Source organism: Sciurus carolinensis, chromosome 15 (genome assembly GCF_902686445.1).
Source record: "Sciurus carolinensis chromosome 15, mSciCar1.2, whole genome shotgun sequence".
NCBI classification, from domain to species: domain Eukaryota; kingdom Metazoa; phylum Chordata; class Mammalia; order Rodentia; family Sciuridae; genus Sciurus; species Sciurus carolinensis.
The window spans coordinates 36529290-36542889 of NC_062227.1; the positions used below are offsets into that span (position 1 = coordinate 36529290).

The 13600-nt window shown below is 39.7% G+C and overlaps 1 protein-coding gene across 3 annotated transcripts in view; it reads right to left on the reverse strand.

The window, feature by feature from the left end:
- Positions 1-13600, reverse strand: part of Kctd1 (potassium channel tetramerization domain containing 1) — a 183890-nt gene that overhangs the window by 42842 nt on the left and 127448 nt on the right. For all 3 annotated transcript variants that reach the window (XM_047526459.1, XM_047526460.1, XM_047526458.1), the window contains exon 2: positions 3529-3707. In XM_047526459.1, the coding sequence (XP_047382415.1) occupies positions 3529-3707 (179 nt within the window). The remainder of the gene's footprint in view (positions 1-3528; positions 3708-13600) is intronic.

Below are 13600 nucleotides of genomic sequence, written 5' to 3' on the forward strand. Positions count from 1 at the left end.
GTGAAGTCTGCACCCAAACACAGAATGAACAAGTCAAATCATCTTTACTTGGGTTGGGGATGTAGCTCAGTGGTAGAGCCCATACTGAGCATGCACAAGACCTGGGGCTCAACCCCCAGCACCCCAGGTGAGAGGGGAAAGATTTTTGCTGTTGCTCCTGTGACAGGAAGCATAGGGAAGGTTTGGGAAAGGAAGATGAACAATGCTTTCCTAATTATGTTGGTGAAAAAGAACTTCAATTTTTGATGTATGCAAGTATTAGGTGGGGGGGAGGGCAGGTTTAATTAGATCCATAAATATCTATTCATGGTTTAGCACTATCCAATAGAAATTAAAACAAGACACTATAATTCTATATTTTTTAGTAGCCACATTAAAAATGTAAAAAGAAACAAGTGACATTAATTTGAATGATATACTTTATTTAACCTAATATATTATCGTTCTGACCTGAAATCAAGAGAAGAATTATTGAGATATTTTACAAAAATTTTCTTTCTGGCACTACATCTTTAAAATTCAGTGCGTATTTTTCACTTGGAGAACATTTCAGTTTGGACTGGCCACATTTTGAGTGCTCAAGAGCCACATGTGGCCACTAGCTACCATAAGACACTATAGGCATAGAGAACAATGAGGTCCACGGGATCTGAAGGGTGTGAATAATAAGGGACAAAAAACAGACTCTTAGAAATACTTGTGGCAAGTCAGACTAAGAAAGAATCAGTAATGGCTGGGCGCTGTGCATGCACCTGTAATCCCAGCAACTAGGGAGGCTAAGGCAAGTTCAAAGTCAGCTTCAGCAACTTAGCAAGGTGTTAAGTAACTTAGCAATGCCCTGTCTCAAAATAAAAAATAAAAAGGGCTGGGTACGTGGCTCAGTGATATAGTGCCCCTGTGTTCCATCCTCCAGTACTGAGAGAGAGGTGGGGGCTGGCGGGGGGAGAGAAAGAAAACAGACTCTTTGAGTAAGACACTATTTGAGGTCTTTATCTAAAACATGCAGCACTATTGTGTATATATACCATTCATATATATAATGCATTTATCCGTTTGTCTGTTGAAGGGCATCTAGGTTGGTTCCACAATCTAGCTATTGTGAATTGAGATGCTGTGAACATTGATGTAGTATGCTGATTTTAAGCTATCCCAAGGAGTGGGATAGTTGGGTCAAATGGTGGTTCTATTCCAAGTTTGCAGGTAAATGAATGGAGTTGGAGAATATCATGCTAAGTGAGATAAGCCAATCCCGAAAAACCAAAGGCCAAATGTTTTCTCTAATAAGTGGATGATAATACATAGCCAGGGAGAGCGGGGGTAAGGGAAGAATGAAGGAAGGATGGATTGTGTAGTGGGAAATGAGGGGATGGGGAGGAGGGGGAGGAAGGAAAGATAATGGAATGAGACAAATATCATTACCCTATGTGTGATTATACAGTGTGACTACTTCGTGTACACCAGAGAAATGATAGTTGTACCCCATTTGTGTATGATGAATCAAAAAATAATAAAACAATAAACAATAAGACAAACAAACATAAAAATCTATGTAACACCAAAATGATAGAAGTGGCAAATTATTTGAGAGACGGAAACTGAAGGAATAGAGCCTTTAATGCTTTATCTTCTACCACTGCCAACAGGCCAGGTAAGATCAGGGAGCTTCAGGAAGAGCCAAATCCCATGGGACATTAGTCAGTGGAAAGAGACCCAGTCACCTGCAATGAGCAGCCAGAAGAAAACCGGCTGCCTAAAGGGCAGACAAATGGCTCACTATGGAGTGAGCATCCCTAATCCCCAAATCCAAAATCTGAAAGACTCCAAAATCCAAAACCTTTTGAGTGCCAACCTGACACCACAAACGGAAAGTTCCACACTATGAAAGTTTGTCTCATGCACGAAATTATTTAAAAAATACTGTATAGAACTACCTTCACCCTACATATGTAGACATATGAAACATAAATGAAATTCATGATCACAGTCGGGTCTCATCCTCCAAAGATCTTATATGCCAATATTCCTCCCCCAGAAAATCCAAAATCCAAAGCATCCCTGGTCCCAGGCACTTCAGACAAGGTATCTGGACCTGTGTTAAACTTCCCTCCTATATCACAAGTTTGAAAGGCAAACTGAGACAAAAGGTTACAGACCAGTGAATTTTCATACCAGTGAGGATTGATTTTTTTTGACTCTTAAATACATTTTATGGCTTGCCTCTGGAATTAGCTCTCCTCTGAAGGGCCAGCAGTGATTTTCCTGTTGTTGATGCTGGTATTAGCAGAAGTCAGAGGGAATGGAAAAAGGCATTTTTTTTGAAGAACACTGTTTATATAACAATATTTAAAAAATACATCACCATGATTATAACATGAATTTGTAGTGCCTACTTAGGGAAGATGGAGACTCAATACTAATAGTTGACTAATAATAATCCCTTTACTTTAAAATAGTTTCGTGGATGATTGAATAGAAATCTATTTTTAAAAAAATCATTTCATTTTGATCAGGAAAATTAAATCTGGAAATCAAGAAAGAAAACTATTTCTTCTTCTTTACTTTTGTAAAATATTAGGTAGTCAAGGGAGATTTAAAAAATTAGAAAACATGCCATTTTCAGAATGAGGGTGAGTTTTATTCAGTACTATTTATTTAGGCTGTGAGCTACCAGGGATGGGTCACTTTGCATGACATTCTTTAAAAATGCAACAGGGGCCCTCTGGAAGCCCAGGTAGTGCATCTCCACTTCCAAGGAGCAGAAGCAAGCAGAGCAACACCCTTTCTCCTGACACTGGCCCCCAATGAGCTCATGCCTCCTCCCCTAGCTGCTGGCAGAACTGGTGAAGATAAATTCCCATGTGGGATCTGGGTAGAACCACTGGCAAGGTCAGGGGTATCCCAAGGTGTAAAGGAATTTTTTTCCTTAGAACTCCTTTAGAAAGGGGTGGATGGGGATAAACATAAGTGTATAATTCCTATCTGTAAACCATTTTCCCTCTTCATACTATTTAGATGCCTTGAGCTGTATGCACCCCCCTTTTAACAAGACTATCTTGGCTTCCTGGACTTTTGCATACTATTCTAAATACAATGCTGATAAGACGCTGAGAAGAAACTGATAAGATTGTCTCTTTTTTTCTAGTTTACAAAGTGATAGGCCAAGTGACCTCTTATAAGATTATCAGAATTTTTGTGAATATGTATTTTAGAAGAAGAGGACAGGAAAAAAGGAGATAGAGGAGGAGAAATCATCATCCCTTTTGTATGACATTGAGGATCACAAAGATCTTGGTTGAGTAAAATATCAAAGAACTCCACTCTTGAGTGACATTTGTATATGTACTCGATGAGGCTGTGGGCCAAACTGTGATCTGTAGAAGATGCACAGACCCATCCGAGAGCAGCCTCTGCAGCTTGGGTTCTACCTGGGGCCTTGGGCAGGCCACATGCTCTGCTGGTCAAAGGAAAAACAGTTAGGTCATCAAACACATGCACTTCTGAGTCTGATTTTCCCATATTCCAGATTACCTTGATTCGGGGTATTTGGTGAGGGTAGCCAGGCTGCTGGTGTACATGTGGCCGCCCACATCGATGTGGACAGGCGCATTGGATTTTGTGAGTTGTGCTGGAGTAGGAATGCCTTGGTTGTTCAGTGGAGATGCAGGGGATCTAGTGATCAGAGGTCTTGACATATTGGGCCGACTGTCCTACAGAGAGATAAGCAAGTTTAGACATTGTTTCTCTTATCAGTGGAAAGGAAATACATAGATCATAAAAAATAAGCCAGTGACTAACGTTGATATTCACTTGGTAATAAAATCTGAAAAATCAGCAAGTTCTCTCCCTTTTGTTATAATGATTATCAGAAAAACAAATTCTGTAACAAAAGAAAACTTCATGTGCTTAAAATCCAGGAGCTGAACGAATGTTCGTTTTGAGTATTTCTGAGGACGATGAGGGTTTATTATTCTAATGAATTCTCACATTTAACAATTGGTAAATGGCACGTGGAGAAATTCTATTCCTCCCAAATGAAAAGATAATCAACGTTTAAAACAATACACATCTAAATAAAATATGTGTGATTTATACTTCTCTTTGGAAACTTCCTCATTGCTATGCATATGGAATAAAAACAGATCTTTAGCACTTGTGTTCAACAAAATGTTTTCTTAAATTTCTGTTTTCTGAACCAAGAAAAAGAGGGCATAATTGTTCTTGCCATTGGCTCACAAACTTTGCAACCTTGGAAAGAGGAATGATAATTTTATTAGTCAACAGATTTTAAAAATCAGCTGAGGACTAGGGATGTTGCTTAGTGGTGAAGCACTTGCCCAGAATGTGTAGGGCCCTGAGTTCAATCCCCAGGACTGAAAAAGGACAGAAACAAAATAAACAAACGAAACCAAACAAACTGATATGCTACCTGCTTGTACCTGCTTGTTCCTTGTTTCTCTTCCAATGAGACCGTGGGTCTGGGGACACTTAGAATAAGAATATACTCTCAGGTGATACATATGTGCTTGTGAACCATGATCAAGTGGCTCTTCTCTATGCCTGACTTCTTGAAGAAACCAAGTTCCCGAAGTGGGACTGAGGCAGATGTTGCCATGGCAACAAGCAGCCACACAGGCAGAGGTGCAGGGCGAGCCACCAGGCCAGGATGGGAACAGCACGTGGTGGCAACAAGAGCCTGTTTAGAAAACAGAACTCCTGAGAAAACAGAATTTTACATCTTTTCCATGGATTCAATATAAGTGTCTCATACCCTATCCAAACATGGTTGATCGCCTTCCAATTAGAGCCCAAACCACAGACAAGTCAAGTCAGGTCTCTGACATTCAATGAGGGTCAAATATTTTGAGTATCCAGTGGAGGAACAAGTTAAAATAACATGTATGAATTCTGTAAGACTGACAATGCACACATCCTCACAGATTTATAAATTTAGCCAGAGACTGTTTTCAAACACACACACAATGTGTGCCAAAGCCAGTGATAAGGCTACTAAGGGGATTTTGAAAAATGTCTTTGATGGAGATTATGAAGGGGAAGTCATCAAGTCTTTGTGCTCAAAACGCAGCATGATAAAATATAAATTTGCAAAACATCATAGGTTTCATGATCTGGAACAGCTTGAGGAGTTACCTGGGGCACAACTGTTAGTCTACTCAGCATTAACCACATGTCCAAGCAAGGCTGCGGCTGCACGTGCTTTCTGAAACTCAACATCCACTATGAATGGAGTGGTGATTGGGCCTTTGCACAAAATGTTTACCATCTGTGTGGTGCCTCTCTGCATGCTGAATTAAACAGAGCCCAAAGATGGTCACAGAGAAAAAGAGTTTCTTTTAGTTCTTAAATTGGCTGGTGGGTTCATGGGTGTTCACTATTCTTTATTCTATTCCTGGGCATTTTTGATAGTGCAAAATAGAGATTTAAGACACAGAAGGATGTTTACAATGCACAAAGAAAAGGAGATAAAGGGGAATGGGGTAGGGGGAAAAAGTAAAAAAATCACAGATGGTAGGACATATAAAACAGTTAAGGTTCGGAAGTATTTGAAGTAGCATTTTAAATTCTGGATGAAGGAAAACACATTTTCCCCTTAAAAAAGCAATCATATAACCCCTATTTTAAAGAGATACATACTACCTGACTTCCTTTTAGAAACTGATTTCCCGGCAACACACACACACACACACACACACACACGCACACACCTCTCCCTGTTACAATTCTGCCCATCACAGCACTGCAGAGTCTGTAATAGTTTTTCAATTGGACACGTTTTCTATTCTGCCTGAGGGTGCTCAGGCGAAAATGAACAGATTTGCAGGGTTAATATTGTCGTTAGACTGTGACCTCATTCAGCACAGCTCTAACACTGCGAGGTCTATATAGAAGGAGGAAAAAAAAATTAAAGCATAACTGATTGGTTGAAGGATTCCAGATTTCTCAGAATATATGCCATTTACATTGTAAATCATAAATGGATGGATATTGCTAAATTTAAAATTAAACCAGTTTCTTTAGCTGGGGTGGGGGATTAACTCTTAGGGGCAAGGAGTAGAACTGGTCTTGCTGAGGCCTCCCAGCGCTCCTCCTAGGCTCTCTCCCCATCTTCGTGCTTTTCCTGCTCTGTACGTGTCCCCACAGACATGATCATTTCTAAGGTATTAACTGATATTAGTTAATAGTCAAGGGCTTTCATTCACTATTTTCCGTATTGGCATAGACTGAAAGAACTTTTAAAATCCATAGACTGGAGCTGGGAGAGAGTATTTGGGATGGGGAGTTCCTGGCACTAGTAATGCGGACTGGAGCTATCAATCATTCAATATCTATCCCATCTACTCCAGTTGCTTCATTTAATGCAATTGTCTCCCTTTACCATACTGGAGCAGATGTTTTTGAATCTTTACCTAGACACTGAGATCTTGGGTGGCATGCAACCTAGGAAGCTAGGACAAAGTCAATGCCCAGGGTGAAAAAGGAAGTCAATGCCCAGGGTAGCAGAGCTGAGAGTTGCAAAGAACCTGGGTCCTCACTGACACTGTGGAGACACTGAATCAACCAACTCCGAGCCTCCAAATTCCAGATTTTTTGCTATTTGGGAAAATAACCATCTTTATTTTATTTATTTATTTAGTACCAGGAATTGAACTCTGGGGCACTTAATCACTGAGACATATTTCCAGCCCTTTTTTATTTTTTATTTTTATTTCACTAAGTTGCTGAGGCTGACTTTGAACTCACAATCTGCCTGCCTCAGCCTCCAGAGCTGCTGGGATTACAGGCATGGGCCACTGTGCCCAGCCACCATCTTTATTTTCAAAGCAAGTGTGAGTTGGGATTTCTGTCTCCTGTCCTGGTAGAGTACCTTTCCTATACTTTTCCTCCTGCTGCCTCCCCGGGTGGTTGTTTGGCTTTGGGAGATGTGGCCTGTCAGGCTAACATCTGCCTGTTGATAGATGCAGCAGAATTTTCTAACGTATTATCACCCTTCTTCAACTCTACTTTCCATCTGTCTTTCCCTTTAATCATTCCCCCGTTGTCTCCTTAGTCTGCATATGTCTTTCACGATTACTTCTGAAGATAGGAAAACCATAAACTCTAAGCAGAAAGAGTACAAAGGACTTGGATATGCCTTTACTCTACTGAAGAAGCAGCTGAGAGTACTTAAGATATTCTGAAAGCTGGTCAGATGGAAAGCTGTCTCTGCTAAGCCCCTTCTGGAACCGACTCCTCACCCAGGGAGAGGAACCCCGCCCAGCATTAAGCCGTGTGGTTCTTGCTCCTTCCCAGCCCATTGTTTTTTCCTCCCACAATGTTTAACATCTCCTCAGTGCCAGGCAATGGCTAGGCAACCAGAGAACAAGACAGACTGGGCCCTGGTCTTCCACACTTGTTGACCAGTGGAAGAGAGAGACCAAGAAATGAATACAGTCAGGGCAGGTGAAGGTCAGGTTACTACAGCAGCTTAATGGAGGCGTCACTTAACTCAGGCTTGGGAACTGGGAGGGAGGATGGGAAGGGTCCCCAGAGAAAGCCTAAGCTGAGATCTTATGAAGGAGAAGTTAACAAATACTGGGATGCTGGAAAGAGGGTTCTAAGCAGTACTACCAAGGTCCCAAAGTGAGAGAAGCCATGGTACATCCTCAAAACTAAAAGTTCAATATGGTACTAAGATTCGATCACTTATTTCTTCCCCCAAGGTGGTGGGACAATGCAGGAAACAGAAACTAGTATGATGATGATCTGAGAACCACAGAAGTAAGCAATAATTTACAATTAAAACAAAACAAAAACCACCACAGCATCCTTACATCAGGAGAAGAGGAGGAGGAAGAGTAGGGAGCTAACAGACAGTGGAACTTTCTGTAGTAATGGGCGTGTTCTCTATCTGCACCATTATGGTAGCTACCTGAGCATTTGAAGTGTGATGGAGGAAATGAATTTTTCATCTTAATGCATGTTAATTAATGTAAATTTTAGCTTAGCTCCCTATGGCTAGTGCCTGTCATATTGGACAGCAAGAGTGAACAGGGCTTGAATATTTTTTATATTTAGAACATTTGATCTTAACTCTTGTGTGATGGAGAAGAGACATTTTAGAAGTGAATACAAAAGGCATAGGACCCCACCACACCTTCCTTTCCCTCACCCTTGTAATGATATTTCTCTCTTCCTTACTGACATTATGAAAAATAATAGAAATTAAAAGCCACACAATGAGGAGAAAAGAATGGAGTCCCCCGGATTGGACAGAGAGGTGCCAGACACATGAGTCTGTCCTGTGTGGTTTTGTCATGTGAAGTGACAGGCAGGCAAGACACATCTGTGGTGACAAAGACCAGAACACTGGTCAACTCAAGGGCTAGTAACTAGAAAATTCTACTTCCTGATCTGTGTGGTGACACAGGTGTGCACATGTGTTCCTCCAAAGCTGTACTCATGTTATTGTAAGTTCTACCTAAATAAAAGGAAATGAAACCAAAAATAATCTGAAAAAAATTCTTCTAATCAGAATATTTTCCTGTTTGAATACTCACTCAACTTTCTGTGAAATGCTGCCTTCTTGAAAAGCCACGAGAGGGTTTGGCTCAGTGGAACGGCTTGCCTGGCACTCGCAAGGCAACTGGTTCAATCCCCAGCACCAGTTTTAAAAAAAAGACCAAAAACTTGTGTATTATTTCCTTTTGTAGGATTCACTGAGTCTGCCTAAACTACTCTGACATGAAACAGTCCTCTGGAATTTTATTTCTACTTCCTCCCTTTCCCAAATCTTTCCTGTACAGAGTTTTCAGGCAAGTTGATCAGTTTATTTTCAAAAATTTCCATCTCCCAGCTGGCTCCAGTTTTTTGCATCCATCTCACCTACCCAGCAGAGTAGTAATGATTTTCTGGAAGTAGAATCCTTCAAGGGATTTGACTTCAGGCATCTTCCAAAAGAAGCTAATGAAAAATTTGTCTCCTAAGTCTAACCTAGCTATGTGCTGTTCAAACAGGAACCCCGGGGCACTGCCTAGAACAGACGAGCTGAAGTTTAAACTGAAAGTTTTAATGACTTTATTTGTTAAGAAAGTATGCCCCTGTCTCATGTCACATTTCACTATCAAGTTGGACTCTTATCACCTCTTTTGCTAAGGAAAGAAACGGGTCTTTTTAGCAACACCTCCAGATAAGTATGTTGACGGTAGAATACGCTATTTGATGTTTTAATTCATAACATTCAATACAGTAGTAAAAGAACAATATAGATGAAAATCTCAACCTGGATTTAAAACGTGTTAGTCCCCTCTGGACCCACCCGCATGTGCACATGGCATCTATCTTATACAACACGCCTGGAGAAGGGAGCATTCTGATTCATTCTGTTTCTGATAGTTCTGACAACTGTTTTTGTCATGCAAACTATAATCAAAGTATCTTAGGCAAGGACCCCGCTTCCTAGGATGGAAATGTGTGGTTGCCTTGGGAGTGTTATTTCAGGAATGACACAATCCTTTTGGACTCTCAATAACGGGTCTTGTTGAAAAACATCACTTGCCTAACCATAGTTACTTAATCGGATAGCAAGACCCAACCACAGTGTTGATGTATTTTGAAAGAAGCCTCATTTGTTTCTTCATTCACTCAAGCACTGTTTACTGGGCACCGCTCATAAGCTCACTAGTTTCTATGGGTTTTAACTAAATAATAGAATGACCCTGGTAGGCGGCATGAATGAATTTTCCTGATAATTTCACAAGAGTTTAAAAAGAAAACTTTGCATTGCATGGCGATAATAATTTAGACATCTGTTAATCTTAACCATTTGGAAGACAGTAAAAAATTAGGCCAAAAAGTCTTCTTAGCATTCAAATTTGACATCAAGATTTCTGTTCACTTTAGCATGGAATCCCCCTTCAAATTCATAGTCTACTTACTCTGAACTCACACATTCTAAAAAGTGTGATTACTGGCCTTCTAGCTCTAACCACAGTAGCCAATTACCAAAACCATCCCAAATTAAGCCATTTGAAAATCAAACCCCAGACTCAGATTGTAAAGTACACAATATATTGAAGAAATATTTCTGTCCAAAAATAGCAATGCAAAGCTTTTTTTTAAGTTGAAAATTTAGAAAAAAATTCATATAGCTAGAAATTACATATTCAAAATATATTGAGGTTGCAGGAGAAAGACCTGTGTTTTGAGAATCTGAGTATTAAGTTCAGCTTCATCTTTTGTGTGATGTTGGAGAAGTTACCAAACCTATGTGCCTCCAGCTTCCTCACCTCTAGAATGGAGATAAACCTTCCCACTGCTAAGCAAAGTCAAGATGGAGATGAGAGAGTGTTTGTGAATGTGTGTAACACAGAGCTTAGCTTAGAGAAGGATACAGGAAGTTTACAGTTGGGTCTACTGTGTCCATGGGTTCCACATCTGCAGATTCCACCAGCTGAGGATCAGAAGTACTTTTAAAACCAACTGCATTTGTATTGAACATGTACAGAGATTTTTTTCTTGTCATTATTCCCTTACTAACTAATATAAGAACCATCTACATAGCATTTACACTGCATTAGGTACTGTAAGAAATCTAGAGATGATTTAAAGTCTCTGGGAAGATGTGCATTAAGTTTTATGCAAATAATATGCCATTTTATTTTTTTTATTTTTTAAAATCTGAGTTAGTATTCTAAAACATACAACAAATCTGTACCAATTAAATACTATAAACTGAACAAGGAAATAAATTACAATTTTTCTTCTTTTATAAACAGATGGTCGTAAAATATACAGTCAGTTCACTTCACACAAAAATCATGAACAGCAGCTTATCAATAAAGTTTCCAATATCTTACTCATTTACTGATGCTAAGAATATAAAGGGAAAAGGCACAGCAGGTTGTATGTATGTACTCTCTTGCTTGCTATGCCATTTTGTATGAGGAACTTTGGATTTTGGTATCTGCAGAGCTGTACAGCAGATACAGAGGAACAACTATATTTTTTTTCTTTTTTATTTGTGGGACAAGCGCATTTCTGATCTGAATACATAAAAAGTAATCCAATGAACAAAATGTACAGGGGATTCTTCTGTGTTCCCAGTGAGAAGAACGAGACCTCTTTTATGTAGATGAGAAGGCAAGGTCTATGAAAAAGACTGTGATATGAGAAAGCATGATATTACAAGGTACAGATAAATAAAACGAGATAGAGCAGAGCAAGATGCTGAGCTATGTGCTTTGGAGAAAGTGCATGAAAGGAAGTAGAGAGTGAAACCATCACTGTGGGTTTACTAAATGAAATGGCACTTGAACTGCACTGGTTTTCCCCTTTCAGATAAAAATCTTACATCCACAGAATAAAAAGAAAGAAAAAAACAGGGTGCTTCAAAGTTGTTTCGAAATGACCAGTTACGGTGTTAAATTAATCTGCAATGCTTTCCTAATCTGAAGCTGTCATATGTTACTCTTCTTGCTGTGGCCGGGACAAGGGGTCACTACTGTTTATCTGTTTCAAGGCACAGTCTCCAGCGGATCTGGAGTGAGTGCTTCCACATGCCTTTTCATTTTATCTTTTTTATAATGAAATATGCATCTGAGAAGTTCCCTTATTAGATCACCAAGCCGTGAAAAGGACTATTTGCCAATATTTCTCTGCGTTTTTTTTTTTTCCAAAAGGAAAATAAACTTGAGAAAAAGGACATTTTGATGAATTTTTAATGTGTTTATTATAGCTCAAGTCATTTTTAGGTTGCTTAGATTTTTTTAAATGTGCTTAAAACACTAGAATATTTAAAAATATATACTACAGCTTCACCATGAGTATTAATTTTTAAAACTGAAAATGTAGCATTAAAACGACTGGCAGTTTCAGGGGTAACAGATTATGGGGAAAGGCTATTTTTGTAAAAATATGTGTATGTGAAATGAAAAACTCTGAAATTATTAGATGCACCAAAATATTAGTAGGGGTTGGGGCTAGGTGATGATATTACAGTCAGGTTTTTAAAAAATTCTTTTATGTTAGAAGGAGTTGAACATTTATTACTATTGAAATATAAAAAAAGTTATTAAAAAAAAAAAAAGAACACCAGCACAGTGTTGTCCCATTAAATCAATTAGTAATCCTTTTGGCACGCTGCTCTATTTTACCTTTATAATAGGTATTTCTTTTCTTTTCTTATCTTTCTTTTTTGACATTTTTAAAAGGACTGAATGAAGAAAGACAGAAATAGGAACTAAACTTAGGAATAATGCTTCCTTCCCTTTATTTTCTTGCCAGGGAGGAAATGTGTGGAACAGAAAATTAAATGGGCCTCAGGTCATGGTACGCTCATATTCAGCTGACACACAGGACCATTTAGTTTGATCCTGAAAGAAAGGGGCAGGCGCCCAGGGTTTCCACACTCTTGGGGCCCATGTGGTCACCTGCCTCCCATTCCAAGCTGCCTTCATTCCGGGCTCTGGGGCCCAGCAGGGACAGAACCATGGAGGCTGCACAGGTATACCCCTGCTCTCCCAGAGCTCAGGGTTTTGCATGCTCTCTTGCAGGGAAAATGCAAATGGCAGCAACCCTTGGCAACAAACTGGCATCTAACACTCATGGCAGGCCTTCTAGTCTGAAACCAGAAACCTCCACACGATGTTAAGTATTATCACCATTTCACAGAGAAGGAAGTTGACTCTGAGGTCAAGTGGCTTAGCCTATAATTACCTAGTAATGAATTTACTGTGATATTTTACACGCCGGCCATTGTGTACCGAGATAAGGTTGCCACTATCCTATTACATATGTGCTCTGGCTTTCCCAGAAGGGATGATTGGTCCTGTCTGTCCCATCCACATTCTTTCAACCGACCTGTCTAGGGACAAGCATAACTGGCTGGAAGGCTAGAAGGATGACCAGTGGTCACAGAGCAGGCAGGAGCCAGCTGGCCCAGAAAGTGGACCCCACCACCCCCCTGCCACAGACTTCTTATCGCCCCTCCCCAGAGAACTGGCATTTAATTTACTCCCCCAACTCCTAATTCTAGGTGCTAACTACAGGACCAGCAGCCTCTAAATAGACACTAAGCTTGACTTGACTGACTTCTTAGATTGGGTCATAAAAATTCCTTGCCTGGCAGAGTACCCAAAGCTAAGTGTGCTCCTTCCAACCTTAATTCAGTCTCTAGAACCTCCTCTTAGATTCCTAGGTGCCCACTTACCTGACTTTTTCTCCATTAGAAAATTAAAAATAGGACACACAGCTTTTATAAATGTATGGCTTATTCCACTTTATAGAATATGTTCATATAAAATTCATTTACTTATTTTTTTATTCACTTGGAAAATTATGGTTGGCTATTCTATTTGTTGCCACACTGGGACCCTATGCAAGTCAGCTCCAGGGAGTTGAGAGTTTAATGTGGGAATTAGTCATATGCACAGGGAATTACTGAAGAGACACCCATGTAAATAAAATTTAAAAAATCAAGTTATGCTTTTCATCTCTGAGAACTACTTTGGATGCTCTTAAGTGAATCATTTTGAAGGCAAATAATACTTTGGTACAGCAAAGAATGCCCCATTCTCTTATGAATCCAGACTGTACTATTCTTAAA